General features: G+C 45.2%; 1 protein-coding gene across 2 annotated transcripts in view; it reads right to left on the bottom strand.

Annotated features, from left to right (window-relative positions):
* Window positions 1-737: 737 nt before the first annotated feature.
* Window positions 738-12,318, bottom strand: part of LOC147890389 (transmembrane and coiled-coil domain-containing protein STS1-like) — a 74,920-nt gene continuing 63,339 nt past the window's right edge. For both annotated transcript variants that reach the window (XM_087390547.1, XM_087390548.1), the window contains exons 13-16: window positions 9,041-9,117; window positions 1,501-1,571; window positions 1,290-1,347; window positions 738-1,157 (exon numbers count right to left, since the gene is read on the bottom strand). In XM_087390547.1, coding sequence (XP_087246673.1) covers window positions 1,020-1,157; window positions 1,290-1,347; window positions 1,501-1,571; window positions 9,041-9,117 — 344 coding nt within the window. In that variant the 3' untranslated portion in view covers window positions 738-1,019. The remainder of the gene's footprint in view (window positions 1,158-1,289; window positions 1,348-1,500; window positions 1,572-9,040; window positions 9,118-12,318) is intronic.

The following is a 12,318-nucleotide window of genomic DNA, read 5'->3' as shown; positions in this document are numbered from 1 at the left end:
TAACCACCTACCGTAGACTAGGAGCAAGAAAGATGATTGGCCATTTTCTTATCTTTGAGTGAAGTAATGTAGCCTAATGGAGAGGCCATTCCTCTATATAGTTGTCATGATTATGTGCTATTAACTACACTTTGTGTGGGATGTTTCTTCTTTAGTTCTTTGTTCTTTCATTGAGTTTCTACTGATCCTATAGGTGTTAAGGATGCCCATCCTTATGTATTTCCATAGTTTGCATAAAGAGGGCTGAGCTTTTGGTATGATGTGGACCCAAATTCTTGTTTATCGTGTCATATACTTAGGGTTCTTGTGCCAATCTTCTTGCTATAAGTTGCAATTGCTTGTTTCTTTAACACAAAACAAAGAAAAGAGAAATAACTCGTGTTAATCATACATAGAACAATGAATGTTTAAATCACAAAAGTACCAGCAGGTTGGTCTGAGTCCGCCAGTTTTCTCTCCTTGTATTTACCATCATCAGCCCTATTTGTGGCAGCTGATTTGTATGGGGTTATTTCAAGCATTAATAGAAGTTTTTGCAGAACTAGTGAGAGCAAACGATTATAAAGCCACACAAGAGTCTGCATGTGTGCAATGTCTTAAGTCTACCTTCAATAAAAGCCAATAAAGATAATCCAAATCAGGAAATATAGTTCTCTCTGATTCTACTGGGAAGGATGCAAGAAGATTGAAGTTTCAGAATGAACCACCCAAACTTTTTATAGAGTAATCCCAGAAAATCTTTATTCAGAATCGTAGTGCATTAGTCATTATGGGCATTACAAATATTGAAGCATTTCTAAAATTTGCATATATTGTCAGTTCTTTGAAAGCCCTTCCATGAGACCACTAAAATCTTTCTGATGAAATTATGGGCGTCAAAGAATTTGAGGGCCCTAGAGCATGATCATGCTGTCCCAAGTACATGCTTTGAATTTGGCTGTTCTCCAATTGAACACCATTCCAGCAGCATGTTTTGGGCATTCTGTCGAAATCCCCATACAAACTAATCACAAGCTTTATCAAGAATCGTAGGTACCACTACCAATAATCTTTGCTGGATAAACAGGGTAGTAGCAATCAATGTCCAGAGCTTGAAGAATTTCCCCAACATTTGACAGATAGGAGGAGTGCCCATTTATTAGGTCAGTTACATCAACCTGTTTCATGAGAGGAGATTCAGACCCAAAAGGTAAATAGTTGTTGAGCACATGATTGACAGTTGAAGGACATTGACGACTAAAAACAATATGATGCTTCCCAGATCTTTGAAGGTAGAGGTATAGGCTTACATTCTCAATGCCAGGTACATCTACTGGTTGTATTCCAGCCAATCCCTGAGACAACAAACTGAGATCACAGAAACAGTGTGCACTTTCAGAGATGATGTAAAATACAGGTGCAGCAAGTAAAACAGTAATCTTGAGAAGGCAACACAGGTATAATCCCTGTAACAAAGGGTCAATACATAGCTTATGGATTTCGGCTATATTTAATGAATACCTGGCACGATATACTACCGCTAGAAGCCAGTCATTAGTCGAGTATGCATTGATAAATCGACCTGCTACAACCTGAGAACACAGTCAACCCATGTTAGGTGCCTTGTAAATCTCTATAACAATAAAAACCATTCACTTTCCCACCCACAAGATCAGGACTGTCCCCTTTTGCATCAAAACACACCACCATTTGATGTGATTTAGAAAATCACGCATCTTGCAACCAGTGAAGTCGCAAACAATAACTAGACAATCCAGGGGATGATCTCAGATATTTGCACTGATCGTGTGAATGCGAAGACATTGCCAGAGAGATCCTCCAAATATGCAACTGGGAAACCCAACTGGGATAAGACATCCGTTCAGATATTTTGATAAAACTCCTTCATGCCCAAGAAAAATATGAATGAGAAAACATCCTCACCTAATACAAGGAGCCCCTTGCTAAGCCGGGAAGGTTAGACATGGACTCTGCCTCACGTGTCCCAGTAGAAATACATACAGCTCCAAAAACATAGAAGTCTCTCCATGATCCACAATTATCTCTCTGCCAATGCCTACCAAGCATAGTTAACAGGAAATGGCAGGAGCCTATTTTGAACACCAGAACTCTCTAAAGAGCAGACCTAAGTTCCCAGACACCCCCAGAATGTCTGAAAAGAAACGTTCCAGAACATAGCGCTTGTTATTCCAGGACTCTACAGCCCCTGCACCAGGGAGACAAAGAAAGGAAAGAATAAATTAAGTCTCGTTTCATCCCCCTTCATCCCTCCAACAGGTGCCCCAAATCCCATAAATCCTCCAAAGCCCTAAGGTCTCTAGACCACCCTGGACTGTGTGTGTGTTTGTTTGTGGGGGAAGAGAACGGGGTTTTTTTATGCTTTTTGGGGTTTCTTGTGCACATATGTGAATGTGCATATCAATATACAACGGGTGGGCACAGTAGTGCAGTGTGCAGAGCAGTCATTCCCAATCCCATTGTAATCACAAAATCGTGTATATGCCTCTCAAGCCCCATCCAAGCATCTTTAGGATTCTGTGTGTTCCCTAAGGCACCCATTTGTTGAATCTCCGGGTGCTCACCATGGCATACAGATATCCATTGGGGGGCCAGAGCTTCTGTTCTGGCTGCTAGCCAGAAGAATACACATAGCAGGGCATGCCTGCACATATGTGCACACCTGTGAGTGTGTGTGTGTGTGTTTTTTTTTTTTTTTCTTCGGGGGGGGGGGGGGGTGGGGGGGCGCGCAGCCTAAGATGGCTCATGGACAATGAATAGGCATCAGCTTGATGATGTGGTGCACACACACTCTTCTGATATGTTTGCAGCCCCTCCTTCTATGTCACATGCAAAGATTGATGCTCGGAAGGTTTTTCTTGCCCATGTTCAATCGATCCTCTCTCCAGAGGATGCGGATAAGTTGGAGATGCCTTTTACAGATCAAGAATGGAAGGCAGCCTTATCTAAGTTGGGCCGCTCTATATCCCCGGGTTGGGATGGCCTTACAGTTAAATTTTTTGCTGAATTTTGGGACAAACTCAGCCCTGTTCTTTTGCATATGATCAATAATGCTTGGCTCTCCGGCTCTTTACCTTCATTATGGAAAGAAGGATTGCTGCATGTAATCCCAAAAAATCCCTTGTCTCAATATGTATCTGATCAGAAGCCAATCACATTGATGCATGTCGTTTATAAGCTGGTCTCTAAAACGTTGGTTATATCGCCTTTTAAAAAAAATGGGTTTGCACCTTGCTCAATATGGTTTTGTACCTTGCAAGCAAATCATGTGCAACATTGCAAATGCCTACGTAGGCATTGAATATGCCAAATACACTCAGCAGAATGTTTTAATCATGAAGATTGATATTGAAAAGGCCTTTGACATGGTCAAATGAGAATTTATTGCAAATGTTATGTGGCGGTTAAGTGTTCGTCCCAGTATGCAAAATGTGGTTTATTGGCTCTATGAGGATGCCATGATTTCTTGCATTTTATCTGATGCCCTTTCTTTATGGACTTTGGGCCGATTTGTTTGACAAGGCGATCCTCTTGGTGCTCTGCTCTTTGCAATTGCTACACATCCAATGTTGATGCATATGGATGCCTTGGTTTGTTTGCAGCGTTTGCATGGTATTGAGTTTCCTGGAGGCACTCCTTTTGTCAGCTATGCTTATGATGACCACTCCTTTTTGCGGAACTCGGAGGATGATGCTAGGCATCTCATGCAAGCCTTGGATTTGTTTGGCCTTGCAGCTGAGCTGAATGTAAATTTCAGCAAATCCAAACTTTTACCTTTACATGAATGTGATTGGCATCGCATGTTGTGGCCTGGTCTCTTGCTTCCTCTTGATCAAGTGGTGCGCCATTTGGGTTATCCTATGGTTGCATATTTCATTGCCACAATAGAGACTTTAGGTGTCAAAAAGCTCTTTCATAAGCTGGCTGCTGGATTATTGGAAATGATCGACTTGGCCACTGCAAGTCCGTCTTCGGAATGTGCAGTCTGTTCTCATGGCTTATGTCCAGTTCTATTTACCACTCATGCCTTGGTTTCACAGCAGCGTTTGCATGGTATTGAGTTTCCTAGAGGCACTCCTTTGGCAGCCATGCTTATGCTGACGAATCCTTTCTGCGGAACTCAGAGGATGATGTTAGGCATCTCATGCAAGCCTTGGATTTGTATGGCCTTGCAGCTGAGCTGAAAGTAAATTTCAGCAAATCAAAACTTTTGCCTTTATGTGAATGTGATTGGCATCGCCCGTTGTGGCCTGGTCTCTTGCTTCCTCTTGATCGAGTTGTGCGCCATTATTGGTTGGCTATTTCATTGCCACGAGAGACTTTGGGTGTTACAAACGCTCTTTCATAAGCTGTTGATTATTGGAAATTATCAACTTGACTGCAGCCTGTTCTCATGGCTCATGTCCAGTTCTATTTACAGCTCATTCCTTGGTCTCCTTTGGATATTCAGAAATTTGTCACTAAAGTTATGGAATGCCTTTGGCGCACTAGACATGATCACAAGGCGCTACGTCTCCTTACATATATCTTCACATTCACATGTTGGCTCGCAAAGTTACGTTCTTGACTTCGTTTTTGGAGCAGCATCCGCCCTGGGTTATTTTGCTTTCCTGTCTGGTTACCTCTATCCGCACAGATGCTTTTGGCCACTGGATTCCGGCTATTCTGGATGGTATTTTTGGTCATTTACAGGGTCGGATTCCTGGCTGTCCTTTCTCTACTCGCCTCATACATGATTGGCAGCAACTCTTGGCTCATTTGCATTGGTCAAGTCGACCTCCGGATCCTGGTAACACCCTCCGTTTGCAAAGTATACACTGGAGCCAGGTGTTTGATTCTCCTTTAGCACATCTTCAACCTATAAATTTCTGCACCTCCTGGGGATTTCTACGGTGAATGATGTAGGGGATGCCTGGGGCTGCGTCCTTTCTTTTCCTCAGTCCAGGAGACAGTTTTTCCTGGATTTACATCACAGGCCTGTTTTCTTTTCCTCAGTCCAGGAGACAGTTTTTCCTGGATTTACATCACAGGCCTGTTTGGCATACTCTTTCATATATGTTGCAACCCTTTCTACCGGTCCCTTGTTTGTTTACTTCACTTCCACTTTTGGATTGGAAGTTTGATAGAGCACTCCTAGGCTATGCTTCATTTTCATTTGCTGATCTTTCTGCTAAGAAAGCTTATCTCTTTTACTTGCGCAGCCATGCATTCAAGAGAACACAAATTATTTATGGCATCTAAATAAGCCAATTGCTGGTGGAAGGGTTGTCTTTGACGTATTTGGAGCAGTACGCTTCCTCTCAAGCAGCGTGCTTTCTTTTAGCGATCTTTGGTGGGAGCCTTACCACTTGGATCTTTGTTGGTTGCTAGACGAGTGGCCTCCTCGGCATGCCCTGTCTGTCCACATCCTAGGGGGTTTGTGCAGCATCTTTTCTTGACTTGTCCTGCCGCTCGTGATTTTCTACCTAGGCTGAGTGCTGGTCTTCGTTCTCATTTTCCGAGTGCCCTAGTTTTGGTTATTTGGCAGATATGCCTCTAGGCCACACTATGATAAATTCTTCTCTTGGCGCCATTGCTGGGCATTAGTGGTCATTATATCATGCTCTTAACATTCGATTGTACGAGCACTCTTGGTTGGATATTTATCATTTCTTCTGTTCCTCCTTGCATCGATCTCTCCAAGATGCACATTCTCTTGGCTTTGGCCCAGTTAGAAGTCTTTTACTACTGCTTTTAGTTGTAAGTAGTATCTGTCTCATTTTGAGAAAGCTATGAATGCATATTTTTGCTAATGAATACTGCTTAACAAAAAAAGAAAGTGTGTAGGTGGGGGGGCGGTTGTGCGAATATGTGAATGTGTGTATCAACACATGAAATTGACAATGTGTCAATTGTGTGCACACTAGTGCAGTGGATGGCTCAAGTGAGTATAGGTGGGAGGGGGAGGACTCCGGTTCAATGACCCAAAGCACATGCCCAAGACCAACTTTTTATGTGTGTCCATATTTGTGCTATGGCAGGACAAAAGAGCATTTCTAAGTGTCTCCTTGGCAGCACTCTAGTGGGAAAAGTGATATCATTGGGACACCCCAAACACTTGAAACGTCTCTTGAATTCTTTTGTGACCTCTTTGTGGCCAATAATGTGGTATTGTAATAAGCACGCTCATGTACCACAAAGCCAGATCCTCTCGCAGATACACTTCCCTACACAGCTTGTGGACTCCTCTGAAGGGAGCCACCCATAGCCATCACTCATCCAGAGATCTTGCACACATATACCATGTCACTTTATGATGTCCCAGGTCAGACATGCTCAAATATGTCATATGTGCCCATGGCAACCACGTCCACCCTATTTACCACATGGAATGTGTGAGCAGAGCCTAGGACCAAGAGGGTCTACAGAAGACGAACTTCGCTCATGCACAGGAGGTCCTCATCCAAATCCTCCTTGGATGTATAAGGAAGCAATATGCCATGGCTTTCCCCTGCTTGGAGCACCTCCACCATTGTGCTGATATACAAGGTTGGGGACCATATAGGTAGGGAATTACCACACTATCATGATTGGCCACACATTAGCCAACATATTTTGTACTAGAAAGGGACGTTAGTACGCTTGCAAATATTCAAGGGCAGAGGGCATTGGAGCAAGCACAGTTTTGGAGGCAGCATTTGACTCTGGACCACATTTTCACTCTAAGAGCCATCATTGAACAGGGGCGATCAAGATCTCAGAAAGTCTATGCTTGCTTTGTAGACTTTCAAAAGGCCTTTGACACAATCCCATGAGCACCCATGACTTAGGAGGCTCCAGGAGTTGAGGATCCCAAGAATCATGATATGAGAGGCTATGGGATTATATGAGTCAGTCAGAGGGATATGTCAAACTAGATTGAGAGCAGGATTGATGTGAAGCATCTATCACCAACACGTTTTGAGCTTTACATGACAACATCACGACCTTTATTGACCAGCTTGGAGGCAAGGGACCAATGTTGGCAAATGTGATGATACAGATACTCTTATGCACAAATGATATTGTCCTCTTATCCCCCTTGGTAGCAAGTTTTACACACTTGGAGGCCCTAGAGGTGTTTGTGGGGAGAGAGACCTAACTATTAACTTTGGAAAGACCAAGGCTATAATCTTTAATACCTCACGGCCAACCCTGCACAAATATAATTTTGCATACCAAAGGAAGTAGGCAGAGATTGTACAGGCGTATAATTACTTAGGGGTAGTGTTTACAGGGCCAGTATTTACAATGCTTCATGCAGCCAGGGCACAATTCACACAAGGTCAGGTTGGCATGACTATAGAGACAGTGCTTTCAAGCACATTTTTAGGATCACCAGACAGAAGGGTGGCTGTTTGATATCCTGATGAGACCAACAGCCATGTATGCAGCACCTAATGCCAGGAGTTGAACGCTCATCTTTATCCTTTGACCTTACATTGACCCAATCCATCTAGCCCACTACTACAGTCACTTCCTCCTGGTCTACTACAGTCACTTGCTCCAACCTACTACCACCACAATTTGACTGTTCACTACATTGCATTTATGGTAGCTGTTTCCCTGCACTCTTGGGAACATAGACAGCCAATCAACCAGAAATGCCAAATCCCACCTCCTAACTAACTCATCCATATCATCACATAGCACTCCTTCCCCCACGCAGTCCAATCAATGGGAAAGCCACCCACCGATCTGTTCCTCAAAATAGTTGGAATGATGACGCATGCAAAGCACTTAGGTAACAACAGTATTCCCTAAACAAACAAGGGAATCCAAACAAGAAATAGACTAGAAAGAGCACCGATGCTTAGTGCAATGCAAGAAATGGAAGGTCCAAATTTTTTTAATAAACCCTTGGAAAGGAGATCACCATGGTCAACTAAGATTCAAGTCCTTGGAAGGACTATGCCAATATTGCATACGATGTACTTAGTGGATCCGTTGCATCCTTGCAACACAATCCCAAGGACTACTATCAATCCCAACCTGACAGCCAAGATATCTCACACTCTCGCCCCTTTGTATCCAGCAAAAGCCAAGGGCCTCCCCCCACATGTGTCCTTTGTTCCAATGGATCTGGCCTCCAGAAGCCAAGCAATAAAACTCCAACAGGTGTCTCGACTGTCAACCTTTCCAAACTCACCATCTTCAAACTCTGAATCTGGTAACTCCGTGTACCACCACTTGCTATGACGTGAGGATGAGGAAGAAAGGAAAATTTTTGGGGGTGGTTTGGGGGAGGGGCAACAAGAAAGGGAGGGGAAGGTTGAGGAGGGGAGGGAGGAAGGAAGGAAGGGAGGGGAGAGAGAGAGAGAGAGAGAGAGAGAGAGAGAGAGAGAGAGAGAGAGAGAAAAATGGGGGGTGGGTGTCCTTCCTACCAACAGCCCATACATGTCCTGAGACTGCCCCAATGGCGGCCCTAACCAAAAGCCAACCATGAAGGGAGGGACGCAACCGAGCAGGGGAGGAAGAAGGTAGAAGATCAGATGCTAGCCTACTGTTAGCATTTAGCTAGAGTTCAAATTTTATGTAAAAGGAGGCTTGTGCACTTGAAGGCAATCAATGAATCAAATAGGAGCGACTTGATTTCTCCTGGTTTCATGGTGACAATGTATGGCATGACCACCCCCACCTGCTCTATACCTTCCTCAATTCAATCTCCTAGAAGAGATCTCTAAGCTCAATTCAATCCCTCTTTCTTTCTTTTTAAGAGAATTCAATCCCTCATCCTCGCCTACACCCCTTGTCAAGTCACCTGCTTGTCATCCTTGCTTAACAACGCCTAAGATCTGGTTCAACATTATCATGGCATTCACAATCATAGTTAGCAAACAAGAAGCCTGGCACATGCTTCGGCATTGTCTTGGTGCTCAGACTAGAAGAACTCATCAATTGCTGCCCCCCCCCCCCCCCAAAAAAAAAAAAAAACATACCTCTGCAGTTAGGATTTTTTTCTTATATCCCAAAACTGTCACAATATCTGAGCGATAATGCTTACCTTACGGACTGTCTCCCACCGTAGGGTTTCTGTTGAAATAGGGGCACCAAGCAGTACAACTCGTTCTACTATCCTGCCTGGCAATGCAAAAGAGATTATAATCTTGTAAACAAGAATTAGACTCACATCAACACCAAAATAAATAAATTATGTGCCAGTGAGATATGTCAAACAAAGCTGTACATGTCTTACGCATAACATGAGAAACATGGCTTGTTTGCAGCTCTCTATTAAGGAAAATATAAATTCTCAGGGGGATCTCTCTCTCTCTCTCTCTAGCTATTAGACCTTAGTTTTGGATTTGGACTTTGGAGTTTACATGAGGTCTTCTTTTGTACTTCTGATTTTAGTCTAATATGGTATATTACTCAGCAAAGGGTCTTAGTGAGCCCTTTGCCTTAGCCCCTTGTGGCTTGTATGAGCATGTGTCACTTTGTTACTGCACTTTGTTTCATAGGCCCGCGAGGCCTTTTGAAGACGTTAATACATCTCTCTCTCCAGGCAACTATGATACGGCATGGTATGCACGGATATCCACGTGGTTTGGTAGTCACGGCATTCAGATGGACAGACCTCCCCCCTTTCAATACAGTTTGGATGCACCACCCGAGATGATCCCACGAGATTACATCAACCGTATGACCTCCTCCAGCTCCATACATCTAGGGTTTGGGAGGGAGAGGAGTTCTCCATCAAGATCCAGTTCTACCATGACCACATCCTGAGGGTCTCAGAGCACAATCTTGTCATTAGACCTCAGTATCTCAAGGACAGGAGAGTCTCACATGCACTGAGGGTCGCCATTGGTCAGTTGCGGGTCTCATCACATCAGCTGCAGATTGAGGCAGGCAGGGAGAGTGACTTGTACACTATGCCAAATGGTGGAGATCGAGACGAAGGAGCATTTTCTGTGTGTCTGCCCAGTCTATTATGAGATCCGAGGACGATATCACTGCCTCTTTCAGGAGGGGCATGACTTTGGTCCACTTACACAGCTGATCCATTTTCACGATCAGGTTTGTGCTGGGCTCTATCTGATTGAGATGCGACCACGGAGAGATACATTAGATCACAAACATTTGTTACAGACTTCTATGCATCTGAGTCAGCTGCCGGTGAGGCTGAGGGAGAGGAGATTGATGAGATGAGAGCATCATGGATTAGCAGTGGGAGTGTCCACCACGATGCTGCCAGACGAGGGACACACACTCCACGTGCGACACGGAGAGGGACCAGAGCATGCACGATCGAGGTTCGATCTATCTCAGCCCTCCTTAGAGGTGACCGCTAGAGACGAGGCATCACCCTTGATGTAGCCCACCGGATTCAGAGATCGAGGAGACCACGCCCTCCCCCATGTTGAGAGACAGCTCAACAGACACAGATACGAGAGCTCAAACATCTCATCAGAGAGCCACTAGGTTACCTGGATATACGGAACCTGAGCATGTACTAGGAGTGCTAGCTCTCAGCACCTGATACTTCTCTGTTATTTTGCTTTTGCTACTCTAGTATTTTGACACTTGATTCACTAGTTTAGCACTTTAACTTTCAGCAAGGTCTTAGTGAACCCTTTGCTTCAGCCCTCAGTGGCTTGTATGAGCTACTTTTTCGCTTGTACTTTGTCTCATAGGCCCACGAGGCCTCTTGCAGACGTTAATACATCTCTCTCTCTCTCTCTCTCTCTCTCTCTCTCTCTCTCTCTAGCTGATCTGCCGTCACGTCACGTCGCCGCTGGTCTGTTCATGTCGCCTCTCTGATCTGCTGGTTTGCTCATGTTGCTGCTCCTTTGCTCGTCTGTCGTTGCTCTACCGTCACATCACGTCACTGGGTCCGTCGTTGCTCTGATCTACTAGTCTGTCACGTCCATCGAAAGTGTAGCAATGAGCGACGGACAAACAATGCTGTCTCAGAGCCTATCTGCTCACCTCTTCTCCCACTGCCTTAGCTCTCCCGTCCATCCCTCCCATTCATCCCATTAGCCTCTCCTGTTTTGTCCAGTTAGCCTCTCTCATTCAGCTCGTTCAGCCCGTTCAGCTCGTTCAACCCATTAGCCCGTCAGTTTGCTTACCCCGTTAGCCCTTAACCCATACAACCTTATAGCCCTTGCCATCGCTACGCCACTGCCATGAAAATCCATCGTCTCCCGCCCGTATCATTCCGTCTCTCAGATTTAGCCGTTAGGTTAGTTTCTAGGTTTAGTTAGTTGGGGTTGGATTGAGTTAGTTGGTTTACGTTAGATCACTTTAAAGCACAGTCAAGTTAGAGTAACCACTGGACCTCAGGGTCTTCTACTTCTAGTTCGACTTCGACTTCGACATCCACATCGATCGATACATTGACTGCAATTGTTACACCAAGTTCACCACCTACTTCATAGTCTCCAGATACCCATGCTAGCCTACATTACTCTTTCTCTTCCCTCTCACCCCTCCCTCTTAGCCAGCCCTCCTCTCAGTATTGGAGTCACCTCTTCATTGGTATCCCCTCTCTCTGGTACACTTGCCTCACTGCCATTAGGAGCCACCCACACTGGGACACAATACCCCTCACCTTCCCTTTCGTCCTCACCTCTCCCTCTCAATCAACCACCCTCCTTGTTCCAGCTTCCTGGGATGTCTTTGCCATTGCCACATACATCTCCCCAGACATCTCTCCAGCTCACTCAGTCACCATCTGCATTTCAGCCACATCCCCCTACATTCATATCAGCCCCTTACCAGTTCCAGCTCCCACGAGGACCTGAGTACCCCAAGGTTGAGCCGCCTGCTGCATGGGAGTCCCTACTCATAGAGGTACATAGCATACGAGCGCGAGAGGTGGAGCTGTCACGCTGTGCACAAGAGCAGGCCAGAGTCATACAGGAACAGGCCGTCCTCATCCAGGAGCTCACGCAAGACATCATACAGATGAGGGAGGAGGTGACCACCTTGAGGACAGCCCCTATAGGTACTGCATTGACGGTTGTAGAGGCTCAAATTGCCACTATGCAATCTGCCATTGCACAGACGACCAAGTGGGTAGATGTGGCAAAGTAGGCGCCTGCAAAGGCAACTGTTTCGACCACCCTCTTGGAGCAGCAACAGAGGGCCAGTAAGGCCCTCAACATTAGAGTTCGTGGCATTCCACCCATAGATACCATTCCCATGGGTGACGCGATCACCTTTGTGACCACCACCTTGGGGGTCTCAAAGCATGGGATCGAAGGGGCCTGGCGAGTAGGGAGAGATCCCAACCGAGAGCAGCCCCTTGTCATACGCTTCTGGGACACCCATGCA

Source organism: Dipteris shenzhenensis, chromosome 19, assembly GCF_047967505.1.
Source record: "Dipteris shenzhenensis isolate YYH24624 ecotype China chromosome 19, Dip_SZ_1.0, whole genome shotgun sequence".
NCBI classification, from domain to species: Eukaryota; Viridiplantae; Streptophyta; class Polypodiopsida; order Gleicheniales; family Dipteridaceae; genus Dipteris; species Dipteris shenzhenensis.
This window is presented reverse-complemented; position numbering and strand designations above follow the sequence as displayed.